At 41.4% G+C, this 18,656-nt stretch overlaps 2 protein-coding genes across 5 annotated transcripts in view; both read right to left on the reverse strand.

Moving 5' to 3' along the window:
* Nucleotides 1–900, reverse strand: part of jdp2a (Jun dimerization protein 2a) — a 32,413-nt gene extending 31,513 nt beyond the window's left edge. For all 4 annotated transcript variants that reach the window (XR_012392944.1, XM_073927703.1, XM_005158934.6 and 1 more), the window contains exon 1: nucleotides 767–900. Coding sequence is in view for 3 of the 4 variants with exons in the window: in XM_073927703.1 (XP_073783804.1) it covers nucleotides 767–857 (91 nt within the window). In the remaining variant the exon portion in view is untranslated. The remainder of the gene's footprint in view (nucleotides 1–766) is intronic.
* Nucleotides 901–9,119: 8,219 nt separating this feature from the next.
* On the reverse strand, nucleotides 9,120–14,686 carry fosaa (v-fos FBJ murine osteosarcoma viral oncogene homolog Aa). The gene is made up of 4 exons (XM_021467492.3): nucleotides 14,585–14,686; nucleotides 14,235–14,459; nucleotides 13,858–13,965; nucleotides 9,120–10,825 (listed from the first exon to the last, which is right to left on the reverse strand). Exons 1-4 carry the CDS (start codon nucleotides 14,669–14,671, stop codon nucleotides 10,169–10,171), a joined length of 1,077 nt encoding a protein of 358 aa, XP_021323167.1. The 5' UTR covers nucleotides 14,672–14,686; the 3' UTR covers nucleotides 9,120–10,168.
* Nucleotides 14,687–18,656: the final 3,970 nt, after the last annotated feature.

An 18,656-nucleotide genomic window follows, 5' to 3' on the forward strand; every position in this document is an offset into this window, starting at 1 on the left:
TGACGTTGTTTTGAAGTCAGAAAGCACCACAGTAAACAATGGGGAGCGTGTCACAAGTTATGCGAACGAATGTGCGGATGTAAAACCAACTTTACCCCAATCCTAGCACACTATATAGTGCACTAATAATCTAAAGAGCACTTAAATGTGAATGTTGCATTTGCACCACGCCCTGCAGTGACTCAATGAGATCTCCAAGCGGAAGTTTCTCTTATGTAACACACGAACTTGTGTATAAGCGGTGTTGAGTTTGTCAGTCCCATTCCTCATCCTCCTCAGTATCACCTAGATAGTGACATATGTACAAGATGGACATGTTCAAATCAGGTTGCGTTTAAAGTGTGTGCATGGCAGAATGTCGGGTACATATGAAGTCGCTTATTTTTTTGCAATGTAAGGTTTTGTTCTTGCATGTGTCTTCAAATCTGGTGTGTTCCCTGTGTGGGATGCTTTTTTGCGCATCTCCGCGGCGGAAGAGCTTGCGCGTGCACTCGGGTGGTGTCTCAAAACCTAGCGCGTTCCCTGTGTAGGATGTATCTTTTTGCGCATCTCCGCGTCCGCGGAGATGCGCAAAAAGATGCATCCTACACAGGGAACGCGATAGGTTTTGAGACACCACCCGAGTGCACGCGAGAACACCGCGTTCGCACAGCGGTGCAACTGTGATGCGCAAAAAAATCGCGCGCTTCAGGCACGGCAGTGAAGCAACGCAAACCCAAAACTCGAAGCAACCCCCGTGCAAAAGTTACCAAAGTTGTCCTCCTACCTGACTTCGGCCTCGAGGTGAGCGAGTGGAGTCCCTTTGTGACGTCAGCCTGGGGTCGCGAGTATATCTTAAAAAGCGGGAATCGTTGCATCAGCTCTGATCCCTGATCCCCCCGATCGGGAAAAGCGAGGAATGCGGAAGTCGGACGTCAGCAGGGAGGATGGAGAAATGAAGTGCAAGGGAAAACACACATGGAGAAGTGCAGAAGTGAGGAGCAGAGGCTCGCTCCACCCCTTAGAAACCAGAAAACAAACATTCCGGCTCGGCGTCTGGACACGCGGACGAATACGAGCTCCTCCGCTGCTGACTGAAGTGTCCAAATGTTATGATGATGTCGGTCACATCTTCTTTTAAAGGGGTAGTTCACACAAAACTGAACATTCTGTCAGCGTTTTCTCACTTGTTCCAAACATGTTTGACTTTTTATTCTATTCTAAGTCAATTATAATATTCCTATATTTACGATTAACTTCCACACCAATCATGTTATGATTTATGTCGCACTTCCTTTTAAATGGGTAGTTCACCCAAAACCGAGCCTTCTGTCATCGATTTTTCACCCTTCACTTGTTCCAAACCGGTTTGACTTTCTTCTGTTGAACCAAAGAGCGTAGAATCACCAAGAGGCGACACTCTAGTGCTATTTGGTAAACAGCCACTAGATGGCGCGGCGGCCATTTTGGAATGAAAACTCCAATAGAACAACAGCAGATTATAAGTTAACTATTAAAAGTGCTGATGATTGTCATAGTAAGTGTTGTATTGTTATCTTTCAGGTTGTATCTCAGCTTTAATGTGCTTTTTAAATAAATAAATAAATAAAAAACAAAGCAGCTGCGTGCCATCCCGAAAGCAATCCGCTTGTTAGGTGTGACGTCACGCGGAGAGGCTTCCGGGTCCAAGCGCTCTATTCAACTGAATGGGGAGACTCATAAAATGGTAATAATAAATGTTTACAAAGCGATTTAATACTTTAGAAAGTCACGATCGCAATATATATGTCCGTGCCTAATATCCAATGGCCAGAAAGTGATTCATTTTTTTATAAATTGTTAAAATTTTGATATTTGTTATGCAGCAAGCCCAGAGATTGTTGTGTACACTATGATTCTACATAAAATTAACTTTAATGTGTGATATGAATAAAAAGTGATCATAAACGAATGATTTCTCCACTCAAATGAACGGCGGCTTGGACCCGGAAACAGTATTACATACAGTACATCACAAACATGTCACCACTTAAAAAGCGGATAAGATCCAAAGGACGGCTGAATGCTTTCTCTCCAAAATGGCGGAATCCGGGGCTGTTGCTGGGCGCTACTGTTGCAATGGAACGTTTTATTGAGTGTCGCCTCTTGGTCATTCTAAGCTCTTTGGTTGAACACAAAAGAAGATAAACTTGTGAACTATTGAGTTCAGTACAATGTTAAAAAAAAATATATGTAATTTTATGGTTTATTTCCAGCAGCTGGGGTGGAAGAATTCAAGAGATGCTTCCGAAGAATTCGCTTAAAAATCATCTGAAACATTTTATTAAAAGTTAAAAGGATACTTCGCATTTTACTAGCCCTCAAGTGTCACAATCAGGGGTGCATTTCCCAAACAACAAAACTCGCGGCTGAACTATCATAGTACGATATCATTTAGGAAAAGAATGATGTAGTGACGAGTGTTTCCCAATTCTCGTAGTTTCTCTGTCGCAAATTTATCATTGAACCACGCACCCATAATGGTGCTCTAAACAGGGTGGAGGAACGTTAGAGAAAACCCCCATCATTTCTTTGTGCAAATTATATTTTTTTACACAAACTTACATTTGAAATAAAATCCAATATTAGTTTTGGTAAAAACATGCACTCGCTTTCCATATTAACTGAAATATATGTAAATGCCACATATAGAGCCTGTGTTTCCTTTACAAATACTATTTAGAATAACCCATATTCTATTCATTCATTCATTTTCTTGTCGGCTTAGTCCTTTTATTAATCTGGGGTCGCCACAGCGGAATGAACCGCCAACTTATCCAGCAAGTTTTTACACAGCGGATGCCCTTCCAGCCGCAACCCATCCCTGGGAAACCATATTCTATTCTAAAACATAAAATCACTTACGAAAGCTAACACGTATTCTAATATCACATATAAATTATATAAATAAATAAATAATGAGGCGATTTAAAAAAAAATGAAATTTATTATTTATTAGGTAATTTTAAAATTCTACTTCAATAATAATATCAATAATATTAATGATGATGATGATGATTAATATTATTATTAAGTAGGATATTGTTCATTTATTTTGAAAAAGATTTTTTAGTCTACTTTTACAATTTGACACGTGAAAACCACTGCAGAAAGTTCTAAACAGCAGGCCCATGTCAGTACAATACTAATAAAAAACCCACTATAAATTAAAATAATTAACGTATGCGTTTTGTTTTCACAGGCTTTGGCGACGTTACATAAATTCCGCTGTTAAATAATAGGTCACCTTTAGCTTTCAACATGAGGCTGTGTTCAAAATGACATCAATGTTTTCAAAGTGCACTGCGAATGGAGCACAATTGTAAACATGAAGATCGCTAAAACTGAACTGGAAAAATACTTTGAAAGCAAATTACACCTGAGCGAGATGACCTGAATGCTATTTTATTTTTAATCATTGCAACTTTGTATGTTAGAATATTCTAAAAAAATAGGTCATAGGGGGGATAACTTGGAATAGAACACAGGAACTATGTTTCTAACTACAGCTCCAGATGTGTAGTTGCAAGTGCACAAGTTTGCGACGCAGCTTGCAAATATTCGTTGGAACGATGGATTTGGGGTACGGCAAATCAACAAACTATGTTTGTAACGGCGGAATTTGTGACCTTAGTTGGCTAACGATGGTTTTGGGACTCGCACCCCAGGCTGGTTATCCTCTCTCATAGTAACCACAATCACAGTCACCTGATTCTTTGTTTTAGGCATGATGATAGGTCACCGTGGATATTAACAGCAGATTCAGTGAACTAATCTGCGCATCTTTGATAGTAAAATAATAGCCTACGTTAATTGTAAAAGTTTTAAAATTAATATTTATTTATAAAAACAAAAGTTTGTCTTTAAGGCGACGCAGTGGCGCAGTGGGTAGCACGTTTGCCTCACAGCAAAAAGGTTGGCTCAGTTGGCGTTTCTGTGTGGAGTTTGCATGTTCCCGTGTTCGCGTGGGTTTCCTTCGGGTACTCAGGTCTCCCCACAGTCCAAAGACATGCGGTACAGGTGAATTGGGAAGGCTAAATTGTCTGTAGTGTATGAGTGTGTGTGTGAATGTGTGTGTGGATGTTTCCCAAAGATGGGTTGCGGCTGGAAGGGCATCCGCTGCGTAAAAACGTGGCGGTTCATTCCGCTGTGGCGACCCCAGATTAATAAAGGGACTAAGCCGACAAGAAAATGAATGAAGTTTGTCTTTAGATGACATTTTCTTCATTTTCAAATACAGAAAGTAAAATTAAGACATTTTAGCTTTTACAGATACAGGAAGAAGAAAAACAAAAAGGGTGCCACTTCAGCCTAGTTGTGTTTACTTGGCCTTTATCTTTGCACTGTGCAAAAAAAAGATCAGCTTCTACTGTGCCTAAATTCGGGCGATTCTACCTCGCCTTCAAAACGCAGCCAGATGCGATGAATGAGCGTTTGCTTTCACCGCTTGTTGAAGGAATGCACGAGATTCTCCTCGCAAGGCGCTACAGTTGTGGAAATAGGCAATCTTGTTTCTCCCAGAACGAGAGCAGATTTTCCTCTGAGGACTCCTCTAACTGAAAGTTTGAACAGTAGGCTACTCTTGCACTTTATCCATTATTTTGGGCATCTCATCTTCCCATTCTGCAAAGTCCACTCTCTGTTTTTTTCGCTGGTCCACTGCCATGTCCTGCTACATTCACCCGCAACCAACCCGCAATTAGTCATAATGTATTTTTTATTACCCGACCCGCGGATTATCCGCAGTGCCCGCGAATATAACCACCATTCATGCATCACTACTACGTATGGTCAATTCACACAGGTTCACTACAATTGAACAACAGAAGATTGGAGAAACGTTGCCTGGTTTGATGAGTCTTGATTTCTGCTGCCACATTCGGATTGCCGGGTCAGAGTTTGGCATCAGCAACATAAAAGCATGGATCCATCCTGCCTTGTATCAACAGTTCAGGCTGGTGGTGGTGGTGTAATGGTGTGGGGGAGATTTTCTTGACACACTTTGGGCTATATGCAAAATACAACGGGACCATCGCAACTGGCCCACCTTTACAGGTATTCTGCCCTGCACCTTAATTCCTTCAGCACCAGTGTTAAAGATATACTCTATAAAAGGGTTGGTGGTTACAGCCGGACATCAGATGGGCATCCTCCTTTCCTTGGTGTTCACCGATTTAAGCCCATGACACCTTGGGAGGGCTCGACAGCAGATCCAGTGTCCTGGATCTACTCCTGCTGACCACCACCCAACTCTGTGATATGGTTTGTCTTTCAACAGGTTGGCTTTTCCACTAAACCTATCTTTGTTGCCAAATCCAGCAAGATGTTGCTTCCACCTCTTCAGTGACCTTTCCTGCAAGCCGTTTCTGGGCCATTCCTTTAATTTCCAGCAGCCCGAGAGTTCTCCAGAGTGACTGCCCTGCAAACCCCATAAAACCCACCTCTACTGCTAAATTTCAGGCGATCCATCCATTCTCCTGGCTCTCAAGTTGATATTTCTTAAACTTGTGTTCATGGGCCTCCTCTATCCATTCATGGGCTCATTAGTACCAATTGAGCATGGTGTCAACACCACAGCCTACCTGAGTATTGTTGCTGACCGTGTCCAGACCTTTATGGCCACAGTGTCTCCATCTTCTGATGGCTACTTCCAGCAGGATAACACACCGTGTCATAAAGCGCCAATCATCTCAGACTGGTTTCTTGAACATGACGATGAGTTCACTGTACTCAAATGGCCTCCACAGTCCCCAGAATTCGATCCAATAGAGTATCTATGAGATGTGGTGGAATGGGAGAACGCATCATGGATGTGCAGCCGACAAATCTGCAGCAACTGTGTTATGCTATCATGTCAATATGGAGCAAAATCTCTGAGGAATATTTCCAGTGCCTTGTTGAATCTATTCCATGAAGGATTGAGGCAGTTCTGAAGGCAAAAGGGGGTCCAACCCGGTATTAATAAGGTGTAGCCGGTGAGTGTACCAATTGAAATGTTTACTTGTTGGCAGCTTTAATAATCCAAAAATATTAAATCCAACTGAATTTACTGGTGTAGGAGTAACTGATTTAGTACATCCTTTTGCCATTTATTTCCAAACAAAGGACACAAAACACCACCCGCATGGTTGTATATTTTTGAATATTTATTCAGCAATCAATGCTCATTTTTGCTCTTTTCATTTGACGAAGACGTCAAATTTAAAATGTAGAAAAATAAATTATCATAAAATACATCTCCATCGATATAGCACTGGATGTTTTCATGGAAAACTCTAAACATGTAAAAACAACGTGGAAACACGGCTGAATGATGACACTGAGGTATGCGAGAAGTCGGATGGCTGTTATATTCAAGCACAACACGAGTCGATAACCTATTGCCATAGAAAACGAACACAAAACTGCAGTCAATTCCACTGAACTTAGCACCAGATCAAACAAATATGGAACTGATACATATATACTATATATGGTATATATATTTATATATATAACTATATATATATAAACTCATGATATCTCGTGCATGCGTTTCAAACCGGAGCATAGTTCATATCTGCTCGTAAAGATAATTATCCATGCTCTTGTATTTAGGCTACATCGAATGTATCTGGAAGAAAGTAAACCCCCGTCCCGCACACATTACATGGACGCAGCAGCAGCCATAGAACAGCTGGCCTCACACCAACATCACACATCTGGACATCATAACACCGTGATATCCCATAGATATTAAGAACAATATCGTGACGTTACATCAGTTAGTCATTGCACACTGAATCTGAAATTTTCAAACGTTAAAAAAAAACGTTGGGTCAAATTTAGGGGTCACCAATCTAGTTCCCGGAGGTCCGGTGTCCCTGCAGGGTTTAGCTCCAGCTTGCCTCAACACACCTGCCTGGGTGTTTCAAGTATACCTAGTAAGACCTTGATTAGCTTGTTCAGGTGTGTTTGATTAAGGTTGGAGCTACAATCTGCAGGACACCGGACCTCCAGGAACAAGCTTGGTGATCCCTGGTCAAATGTATTTACACGCTGGCTCAGAAACTTTCATACGTTGTTAAAAAATTCAGGTCGGGATTGAACTCTTTTTGAGAACGCGTTTTGAGAGGTGTTTTGACAGTTCAAAGACACCGTACGAGCAAAAGTCAAAATGCAGAATGCTCTTTATAATAATGCGTGATATAAAGACAGAATGTGGTGGAGGGTTGAGAAACACTGCTGTAGACCAGGGATGTCAAATTCAGTTCCTTGAGGGCCGCAACCCTGCACAGTTTAGTTTCAACCCAGCTTTAACACACTTCTGCCACGGTCAAACTAGAGTTTGAACATGCGAAAATCTGTCGTACGGCGCTGAAAAAAGGGATGGGATTAAACAAGATGATTAGCGAGCGAGCGATTGGTCCATATTTTTTATTTGGGTCCAGAGAGGTCATGTTTTAATCTTTTATTGATCTCATGTGGTCACATGATGCGATTTCGCAGGTCAGAGTTCACCAAGCTTGAACTTTCGAATGCAGCGAACTGCGAAATTTGTCACACGACATGCGATTCCGGTCTGCCGCATTCGCTTGCGTATGAATGGAAGTCCTTGTCAGTATCATGCAGAGAGTGTCCAAGAGGCTTGTGCTGAGAAAACCAAAAAGTGTGGGGGGTTGGATGATGAGGGGGGTTGGTGAGAGATGACTGCGAACCACAGAGCGGGGAGAGGGGATCTGGTTGACAGTCGCGGACTGAAGAGCGCACTTTAGTTCATTTTTGAAGGGAACTTTTTATCCAAAAGAAAAAAGGGCATGTGCAGGTTGAGCCCTATCTGTGCACATGCCTGGTCTACGTGGCAAAAAAGGTGCAGTGTGACCACGGCTTTACTTGTAGGTTTCAAACAAGCCTGAAGGACTCAGTAGGTTTGCTCAGGTGTGTTTAATTAGTGTTGGAACTAAACTGTGCAGAGCTGCTCAGTTTGACACCTGTGCTGTAGACTACTGTATAGACTAGGAGATGCCCTGCTCCCACCCTAAACAAACACACCTGCCTATTGACCTCATTCTCCGCAGACGAGCGGGCGCTGCCATTTGAATCTTTTTGGCACGAGACTTCTGGTCTCATTCACTTCCATTCATTTTTAGACATTAAAAACTGCTCGTTTCGTTGTTTGATGTTGCAAACTGATATTTCCTTGTTGTATTATTCTACTTGGTCTGTATAGTCATACAAACATTTGTTTGTAGAGCAAGTAGTTTGACCGTTTTTTGCCGTTTATTATTCCTTGTCATTTCCGCCATAGGCGACTGAAACAGAAGTTCTAAGACAATCGCGAAAACAGGCGCACTTCCGCATTTTAGAATAAGGTCAATAGCTCTCTAGTGATCTTGAATACACTGATTAGCATGTTCAGGTGTGGTTGATTACCATAAACTCTGAAGAAGCAAACCTCTGCAAGACAAGCGGCCCTCCAAGACAGAGTTTGCCTATCCCTGATATAGACTGGAGTCTCTGTTCAAGATTCATTTATGACCGTAAAGGTGTGTTATGTGACTGAAGTATCACAAGCAAAGTATCAAACTTCTACTGATTTCCTGAAACACACTTTGCATTTCAGGATAATCCCCCTCAGGTGTTTGAAAAGGAGGTGAACGCTCCTTCCTCCTTTGAGGAGAACAAAGAAATTTTCGCACGCTAAAGAATAAATTCGACCTCACGTTGGGTCAAATGTATTTACACACTTGCTTAGAAACTTTTGTGAGTTTGAACTCTTTAGTTTTTTGTATCCATAAAAGTATTTTGAGAGGTGTTTTGACAGTTCAGAGCCACCATACGAGCAAAAGTCAATGCAGAATGCTGTCGTATAGTAATGCGTGTGGTGGATGGTTGAGAAACACTTCTGTAGCAGGGATGCAGGGATGTCAAATTCAGTTTCTGATGGGCCGCAATCCTGCACAGTTTAGTTTCAACCATGTATCAGTACACTGAAGGATGATTTATACATCTATGCCAAGCTTACGTGTATAGTCCGGCGCAGCCTTCGAGCTGTTGCATAGCCTCTCAAAAAATGTAACTGCACCGTACAGAGACACGTAGCACAAGCTCTGTGATTGGTCGGCTTGGTAGCTGTGACAAGTGTGGGCAATGCTGATAGCCAGCCTGCGAGCCTGATGGAGCGAGTGTTCTAAAGTGTCGAGTCGCATGATGGAGCTCCAGAACAAGACTTTTGATTTGTGTTTACCTTATGATTTCTAGTTGTTGCAAGTCCGCCAGTTCCCGCATCTGAATGAGCAAGTTTTAGCTACTTGTACATTGAGGTAGCGTTCAGAAAAAACTAAACACTTCTGAAGAAGCTTGACACAGAGGAGCATAACACCTACTGCCAGCTAGCGTTTCGGAAGTGCTATAGCAGAGCAACACAAACAGCATGCAGAAGTATAAATGCATGACTACGAGCAATCTTCAAGGCGATCGCTGGATGCTAAAGTATAAACAAGCCTTTACCTTTAGATTTCAAACAAGCCTGAAGGACTCAGTTAGTTTGATCAAGTGTGTTTAATTAGGGCTGGAACTGTGCTGAGTTGCGGCTCTCCAGGAACACCTGTGTTATGGACTACTGTATAGACTAGGGATGGGCAAACTCGGTCCTGGAGGTCCAGTGCCCTGCTTCCACCCTAAACAAACACACCTGCTGCCTATAGCTTTCTAGTGATTTTGAATACACTGATTAGCATGTTCAGGTGTGGTTGATTAGCGTAGAAGCAAAACTGCAAGACACCGGCCCTCCAGGACAGCGTTTACCCGTCCCTTGTATAGACTGAAGAGACTGAAGTCTCTGTTCAAGATTCGTTTATGAACGGAAATGTGTTTTATGTGACTGAAGTATCACAAGCAAAGTATCAAACTTCCACTGATTTCCTGAAACAGATTCTGCATTTCTGGATAATCCCACACAGGTGTTTGAGAAGGAGGTGAACGTTCCTTCCTCCTTTGAGGAGAACAAAGCATCACTGCTTGAATCGACTGTTAAATGTTTTGTGTTTTATCAGAAAAATTAATATGCATCAGACTCGGCAAGTTTGTGTGTGTGACGAATTTTTCAGACACGAAAAAATGCATATGAGAATTTCGGACTTCAGTGTGCAACGACCTTTTTCATGTACATTTATAAGGCAAGAAGGGTTGGAGAGTTGAGGATATCGACGCTAGACTCTGCTTTGGTCACGCCACATTTGCAAACGTCCAGTCCCTCGGCCAGGGAGTCCAGCTCAGGGCAGGCGAAGGTAAACACGGACAGGTAGTTGCTGCAGGTGGGGGTGGAAGTGCTCACCACTGGGGTGCTCAAAGGCTCCAGATCATTGGCCACTGACTTGTAGAGCGTCTCCCAGTCTGTGATGCCCAGCGAGCCGCTTAGGTCGATGTCTGGGACGGAACGAGCCGAAACACGATCATCATCCCCACCGCTGCCGGCCAGAAGCTCGTCCCTGACATCCAGAGACGGCTCTAGGTCGCACAAGCTGACCTCCGCGCTGGAACACAGCAGGATGTTGGAGTTCCCAGAAATGGCGCTTGACGGTACTGTAGGGATCTCCAGGTCCTGCAGTGAGGCGGCATCTTGCGGACTGTCCTCTGGGAGTTTGCTGGACGATTCTGGAGCGGGAAGAGGCTGAGGGGACTCAGGGAACAAGCAGTCCAGCTCTTCGGGCATTTGGCAAAGAGGTTTATGAGAGGCCAGGACATACTCCAGCCGCTCCTTCTCCTTCAGGAGGCTCTCGATTTCAGCCTGGAGGGCAGCTTTGTCTTCTTCTAGCTTATCTGTTTCCTGGAGAAAATAAAAAAGGATTATAAACCACTGACAGAGATAAATCAACTTGATATTTTCAGAAACTTTATGGCGTACACTGAAAATTAACTATTGACTCTCTTTCCCAAGTCAAAACTGTTTCCAAAACTGAGTTTCTTTCTACTGTTGAACACAAACGAAAATATTTTGGGAGAAAAACAAATCTGTATTCACTGACTCCCACGGTAGTAAAAACAAATACTATGGGAGTCAAGGCTACCAGCTTTCTTTAAAATATATTTTCTGTTCAATAGAAGAAAAAAAGTCAAACAGGTCTTGAGAAAGTGACGGGAGACTAAGACCCCGTTTACACTGCCAGTTAAATATGACCCAATTGAGATTTTTTGCTCATATGTGACAGATCTGATTTGTTCTATGACCGTGTAAACACAAAAAAATGCACGCAATCGGGTTTTCAGAGATCGGTTTCAGGCCTCCTTCATATGTGGAAATAAATCAGATATAAATCGGATATGTGACAATGCGACTATTATGTAAACGGTCAGATCGGATTTACTGAGGCATTTGTACTTCATTAAACTTGCCAGAATGTGGTACTTCTCTGCAGTTTAATGACTTAGAAAAACAGAGGAGGAAAATAGCCATTCACCACAATTTGCTCCAACCAGACCTGAGATCTCTCTCATACCCAAAAATTCCTCTGAATAGTGGAGGACACCATATATAAACCATACACCAGGGATCACCAAACTTGTTCCTGGAGGGTCGGTGTCCTGCATATTTTTGCTCCAACCCTAATCAAACACACCTGAACAAGCTAGTAAAGGTCTTACAAGGTATACTTGAAACACCCAGGCAGGTGTGTTGAGGCAAGTTGGAGCTAAACCCTGCAGGGCAACGGACCTCCAGGAACAAGATCGGTGAGCCCTGCCACAGACACAAGCAGCGATGGCGACCCATTCCTTCCTCCTCCACCTCAAAATCATTTTAAAGTTGGGCGATCACATATTTCACAGAACTAAAAGCAAGACAATATCTTCCATCGTGGCTAGTGTGGCACAGATGCTAGAACCCGCCTTTACGCATGCATGACTTCGTAAATTGTATGGTAAGTGTAAACACATGAATCAGATAGGGGTCACGATTAAATGAACGTGTAAACGGGCAGGCAAAAAAAATCAGATATAGGCAACAAATCCGAATTGGGCGTTAAGACCTGACAGTGTAATCAGGGCCTAAATGTCGACAGAATTTTCAGATTTGTGCCTTTGATGTCTAGCGCATGTTGTTTGATTTTGGGCTGTTGTATGACTTTGAGTTGACCAACTCAGAGTTAAGCGTGCACACTGAGACTATAAAAAGTAACGCAGGGTAAAATGTAACAGAGTTTTAAGGTATTTGCTCAGGGTTAACCATGGCATGCTTCCGAGGTTTTCACCACAGAGTCGGCAGATGTCTTCCTGCCAAAAAGTGGCATAAAAGTATTTTTATTATGGTCGATATTTTTTTTGTTTAACAAATTCTGTGTAAGTATGTTAGTAAAATCTTATATTGCTGTGATTACCGTCTTCTAGGCTAAACGATGAAACCATTTTGAAAGATGTAAAACACACAGGCTGTGTCCGAAACCGCATACTTCCATACTATATCGTACGCTAAAATCAGTATGTAAGCCGAGTAGTATGTCCGAATTCATAGAATTCGACAATCAGTATGCGAGAAGTACCCGGATGACTTACTACTTCCGGCGAGATTCTAGAGTGCGCATCCCATGCATACTGTGCTATCCCATGACGTTCCGCGAGCGAATTCATGAATGGGAGTAAAGCGACGCAATTGATGCAGGTAGGTCACGTGACCTTTTCAAAATGGCAGATGTAGTATTTCCTAATTACATTCATACTTTTCGCATTCATAGGCTGCGTCCAAAACCGCATACTTCCATACTATATAGTATGCTAAAATTAGTATGCGAGCCGAGTAGTATGTCCGAATTCATAGAATTCGAAAATCAGTACGCGAAAAGTACCCGGATGACTTACTACTTCCGGCGAGATTCCGGAGTGCGCATCCCATGCATGCTGTGCTATCCCATGATGCCCCGCGAGCGAATTCATTAATGGAAGTAAAGCGACGCAACTGACGCACGTAGGTCACGTGACCATGACAAAATGGCGGATGTAGTATGTCCGAATTCCATTCATACTTTTCACATTCATACTGTATAGAACGTACTTTTCTAACGGCCGAGTAGTACGTTTAAATTCAAATGCAGTACCTACTGAGTAGTAGGCGGTTTCGGACGCAGCCACAATGTCTGCCAGCCAGTTTTGAGGAAGACGTGACACAGCGAGGTTCGTTGTAACAGGGTGTTACAATTAAGCCACACACTGTTGGACACCAATGAAACTACAGTAACACAATAATTTTTTTTTTAATTTTGAGGGTAATGTTGAGAACTTTTTACATAAAATGAAATTTTAATATAATTTTTTTAAAGATAAAAATATTTTATTGCTAATACTACAAATAAATACATTGTATAATAATGTACAATAATCCAAATTAATTCAAATGTGTTTAACCAATAAATAAATAAACAAAAATAATAAAAAATAATTGAGCTAGGTACTGAGAAAAGCTACTATTTAAAGTAAACTAAATTAAAATTAATTGTGTGTAATCTGCCTTTTTAAGCATGTGTTACAACTAAATAAAAATAATCTTACGTCAAAAGAAAAAACAAGATTATTTTGCTTACCCCATTGGCGGATTATTTTGCTTGTTTTAAGGAAAAACTCACTTAATATTGGCATATTATTTCTCAAAACAAGACAATATGTTTTGCTTGTCTAGAAAATGCTTCTTGATTTAGATATTTGGACTAGAAACAAGACAAAAAATCTAAAAAGAATTTAAGAAAAGCATTTGTTCGCAGTGTACATCATATTATTTCCCACAGATGCACCCTATATACACCGTTTTGTTCTCCAGGGTGATGAAGTGCAGCTTTCAGGGCTGAATGTTAGTGTGGTGTTGTCTGCACTCACGGCCTGGAGCGTGTCGGTGAGCTCTCTCCGTCTGTTGCGGCACTTCGCTGCAGCCATTTTATTCCTCTCTCTCCTGATCCTCTTCTTCTCCTCTTCCTCAGGAGAGAGCTGCACAAAGCGAGACCAAATGCGCTTGTCATCACGAGCAATCAATGCATGCAACAACAACAAACCAGAAAAAAAGCATGACTTCTATCCTCCAACTAAACACCAATGGCAAACGCGCACTGCAATGCGTCTAAAAATAGTCTATTGTTGCAGACTCGCTGTGACCTGAATATAAAGTGGATGCTGGCGGTCTAGGCAACATGCCAGAGCAAGAGCTGCATCCCCATCAATCCCACACACTCGGAGCATGCAGTGAATGCAGTATCTACCTGCTCGCTCTTGCTCTTCCGCGCAGCGCATTTCCCTTTGTTTCCCGCTGGTTTGCTCTTTGCCGGTTCATTGCTGTCGGTTCTGCCTTGAGACGGAGACACGGAGGTGATGATGGTCGGCTGGACCATCCACTGCAGGTCTGGGGTGCTGGAGATCGCTGTGACCGTCGGGACGAACGCGCCCGGAGACTCGCCCTGCGACCGCGATGGACATAATAAATTCCGCTGTTAGTATTACAGATAGAAGCATTTGTAAAACATACTCTATAATTGACAGTGGTGATCTTTTTGAGAGTCCTGCTTTAAATACACTCGAGGATCTAAAAATAGTCTCCTGATCAATATTTAACTTTTGCATTGTCTCTGACGTCAATGCTTACGCAGAGCCGCTGTGGGCTCTCCTCAATGGGTTTATTTTTCTCAATGAACAGCTGCATTTCCTTTACAATGCTTCACCTGCATCGCGAAGATGCAAAACATCACATTCAACGTGAGACAAACAGATGAAGCATTAAACAATGCGTGCTGTTCAAAAGCCATTGCATATGGGAATGTTTATAAAATTGTCATTTTTATAATTAATATTATAAACAGATCATATAATGCATATGCATTATCCACATGCACCAACTGAGTGGGTTTTCTGCTGATGCATGAAAGTGAAAGCACTGACAGACAGTCATACCTGTGCGCTGCTGCTGCTGTCCATCGGTTTTTGCGGGCGGGTTTCCCCGGCCATAGAGGATGGGGAGTCCGTCTCAGTCTTCTCTTTGCTCGGGAACATTTCTAATACCTTCCAGAGTCCAGCTTTAATGATCCAGACGCCTCGCTTCTTGATGTTGGAGTCGCTCTCTCCAGGTTGATAAACCTGGCAAGTGACACTCAGCTCCGCGAGCTCCTATTTATAGTCGTCTGAATTTTATGAATGAAACGGACTGAACCATTTCCTCGCGCGGGGAGCGCCTCTGCAGAGCACACAAGAGGGGGGCATATAAGCTTTCAGAGTATGTTTGTGCACATGATGGTTACATTTTAATTCGTAATTAACAATGTGTTTGAGTAAATTGGCGCTGCTGTATTAAAGCTGCGCGCGGTGAATCAGTAACCCCTATGAGACGGATAAAAGTGGTCTCTTCGACATGTTCATTCATAAAATTCTGATGGAGCCTGAAATGCATAATGTAGGACTTTTGTGTATATGACGTGTTTTAAAATGCGATCATTTCGTGCAAACCGAGGCTCATGTTTGACATATAGGCAGCCCATCTTGTCTGATAATTAAATGACGTTTTATTGTATTTAAATAAGCTTTTATATTTATGAAAATAAGACAGTGATGTGGAAAGCATTGCCTAATGCCTTTATGGATCTAACTGTATTAATTTAATCCGTTTTGCAGTGGGAAATAATTAAATGCATATCTAATACACCGTGTCTTATTTCATGACCCCTTCAGTTTCATCGTCTGCACCTGCTCCCGCGTCATGCAGTGACGTAACACTGTCAAACAGGAAAATGCCCATATAAGGATAACTACGTGTTGGGATTCCAGTGTCGAACATGTGTCTGCGCTGCGCCGTTTAGGTTTTTCTCTCATTTAGACGCCTCGCAGTCATGCAAATGCGCAGAAACTCAATGGGAAAGCGTATGTTATGATGCCATTGTGTCAGGGACACATTTTCTTCGAGGAACCTGCAAAATGTTAAGAGCGTGATGTTCAGTGACGCAATGCACTTATGTATTCAGCACGTTTTCCTCGAGTCCCATGTTGATGTGTTAAAGAGACATGATCGCTTTATTAAATATGCCTATAGATAACACTGAATATTCCACAAGAGATCAATCAATGAGGCTCAGGGGAAATAATATGGTTTATTTACTCAGTGTAGCAGCGTCTGTATTCACATCTGAAGATAATCTGAAACAACAAAGCATCAGCTTCGATAATAGAGTCGATATTACACTCTAAAATACGCTGAGTTATTTATTTAACCCAGTGGTTGAGTTAAAAATATTTGGTGCTTGGTTGGGTTATTTCTTACCTTTATGTGGGTTATGTATTAATAACTTAACCTATTGAGTTAAAAATCTGGTGCTTTGTTAGATTATTTTTAACCTTTATTGGATTATTTATTTAGTAACTCAACCAGTTGGGTTAAATATTTGGTGTTTGGTTGGGTTATTTCTAACCTTTATTGGTGTTATTAATAACCTGTTGGCAGGACCGTGCAGAGACCGTCTGAAGGGCATGTGCAGGATAAATTTTTTGAAGAGCGGGGGGGGGGGGGGGGGTGGGGGGGGGGTGCGCGCGTACTGAAGAGCGGTGTTGTCGCGCGCGTACTCAGACCGGTGTTGTCACGCGCCTACTGAAGAGCGGGACCGAGAGTGTGCCGCGTCGCGGGGGCACTTTTGATCATTTTGGAAGGGCACTTTCTATCCAAGACTAAAAAGGGCATGTGCACTGCACAGGTTGAGCCCTATGTGTGCACGTGCCTGCCTGTTGGGTTAAATATTTGGTTATTTGTTGGGTTATTTTTAACCTTTATTGGGTTTATTAATAACTCAACCTGTTGGGTTAAATATTTGGCTCTTTGTTGGGTTATTTCTAACCTTTATTGGTGTTATTAATAACCGGTTGGGTTAAATATTTGGTTCTTTGTTGGGTTATTTTTAACTTTTATTGGGTTATTTATTTAATAACTCAACCAGTTGGGTTATGTCTAACCTTCATTGGGTTTATTAATAACTCAACCAGTTGGGTTAAATAGTTGGTTCTTTGTTGGGTTATTTTTAACCTTTATTGGATTATTTATTTAATAACTTAACCAGTTGGGTTAAATATTTGATGCTTTGTTGGGTTATTTTTTAACATTTATTGGGTTTACTAATAACTCAACCAGTTGGGTTGAATATTTGGTACTTGGTAGGGTTATTTCTAACCTTTATTGGTGTTATTAATAACCAGTTGGGTTAAATATTTGGTGCTTTGTTGGGTTATTTTTAACCTTTATTGCAGTGGTTCTCAAACTGTGGTACGCGTACCACTAGTGGTACGCGGGCTTCCTCCTAGTGGTACGCGGAGGAATCGCTGAATAATGAAAGAAACAATTAACACTTTTAATCCTCAAATGTGTAATATAACATCGATGTGATCAGCATTGGCTGTTTTGTGAAGTGTACGATCACAGCGCTGTGCTTAGAGTGTTTATTTTAGTGCATTGTGTCATAAGCTGCTATAAATCAGTTTCCGAAGTTTAAGAATAGATTCTGAAGCGTGATTTGACTGACATGAAAAGTAGCCAATCACAGTCGACCTTGTCTAGTTGCGTGAAACGTAAGGGCGGGACAAATGCTTTCTGTGTTGCAGAGACAGAAAAAACTACTTAAAAACAAATGTTTTGTTGGAATAATGCTTCTCGGATGTTTTCACTATAGATATGTCTAGCAGAGTAATTTAACCGCGGACATATTTCCTGCCTTTTTGATGATCTACAAACACGTTTCGCTCTCCGACAGCCAGTCGACTCGACTCTGACCTGTCACTCCTCTAAATACATTCTGAATGGCGGCGCGGGAATGGAGGTATTGCGCAATTACTCATTTCTGCAAATGTGGCGAGTGCTTTATTTTAACACGAGAGCGCATTCATGTACGCAAATCACTAAAACAGATATGCGAGCTCTTAAATATGCTTTTTTCAAATGAACTGCAAGTCCTCTCATGATCGCCTGTGTGCTCAGATAGAATACAATCGCGATCTTTCCACTATTAAAGTAGACATTATTTATCTTTGCTCCTTGACTAAATTTAGTCAAAAGTATTTAAAGTTATGAAGTATTTAGAAATAGATTGATGCATGATCGATAACAATGCTAATGGTCTTCTTATTTGGCTGTGTTGTCAAGTGAAACTTTAGCAAAGGTGGAGCTTTTTTGTTTCTTTACGACAAAAGAATTATGCTGGAAATGTTTCTGGATGAGGTATATGTGTGATTTATACATTTAGCTGTATTCTGATCTGTCCTAAAGCATTACAGATCAAAGCAATCCATTGTTACTTATTGTTTATTTATCAAAATTTACAATAAGACTCTTAAAGCACTGCTTTGATAAATGTATTGTTGTCACATTTCAAATACCTCAAGTAAAATAAAGTCATTTGTTTTATTTTTTACTGACAGTGTACTTGTATTTTTTTTACGTTTCTATTTTAGATTAAGATCAAGTGTAAAATAAAATCTACATGTGATGTACAGCTATTGAAGAAACAAATTTGCCATATTGTAAAGAAAAATAGTGTAAAATATGTAAATAAAAGGCTAAATAAAAATCTTTTTACCATATACTTTAACCTTTCAAAGCTTAAAAATATATTTTTTAAAAAATGGGCAAAAAGTGTCTCTATGGCCTTAAAGATTATTTG

Source organism: Danio rerio, chromosome 17 (genome assembly GCF_049306965.1).
Source record: "Danio rerio strain Tuebingen ecotype United States chromosome 17, GRCz12tu, whole genome shotgun sequence".
Taxonomy (NCBI): domain Eukaryota; kingdom Metazoa; phylum Chordata; class Actinopteri; order Cypriniformes; family Danionidae; genus Danio; species Danio rerio.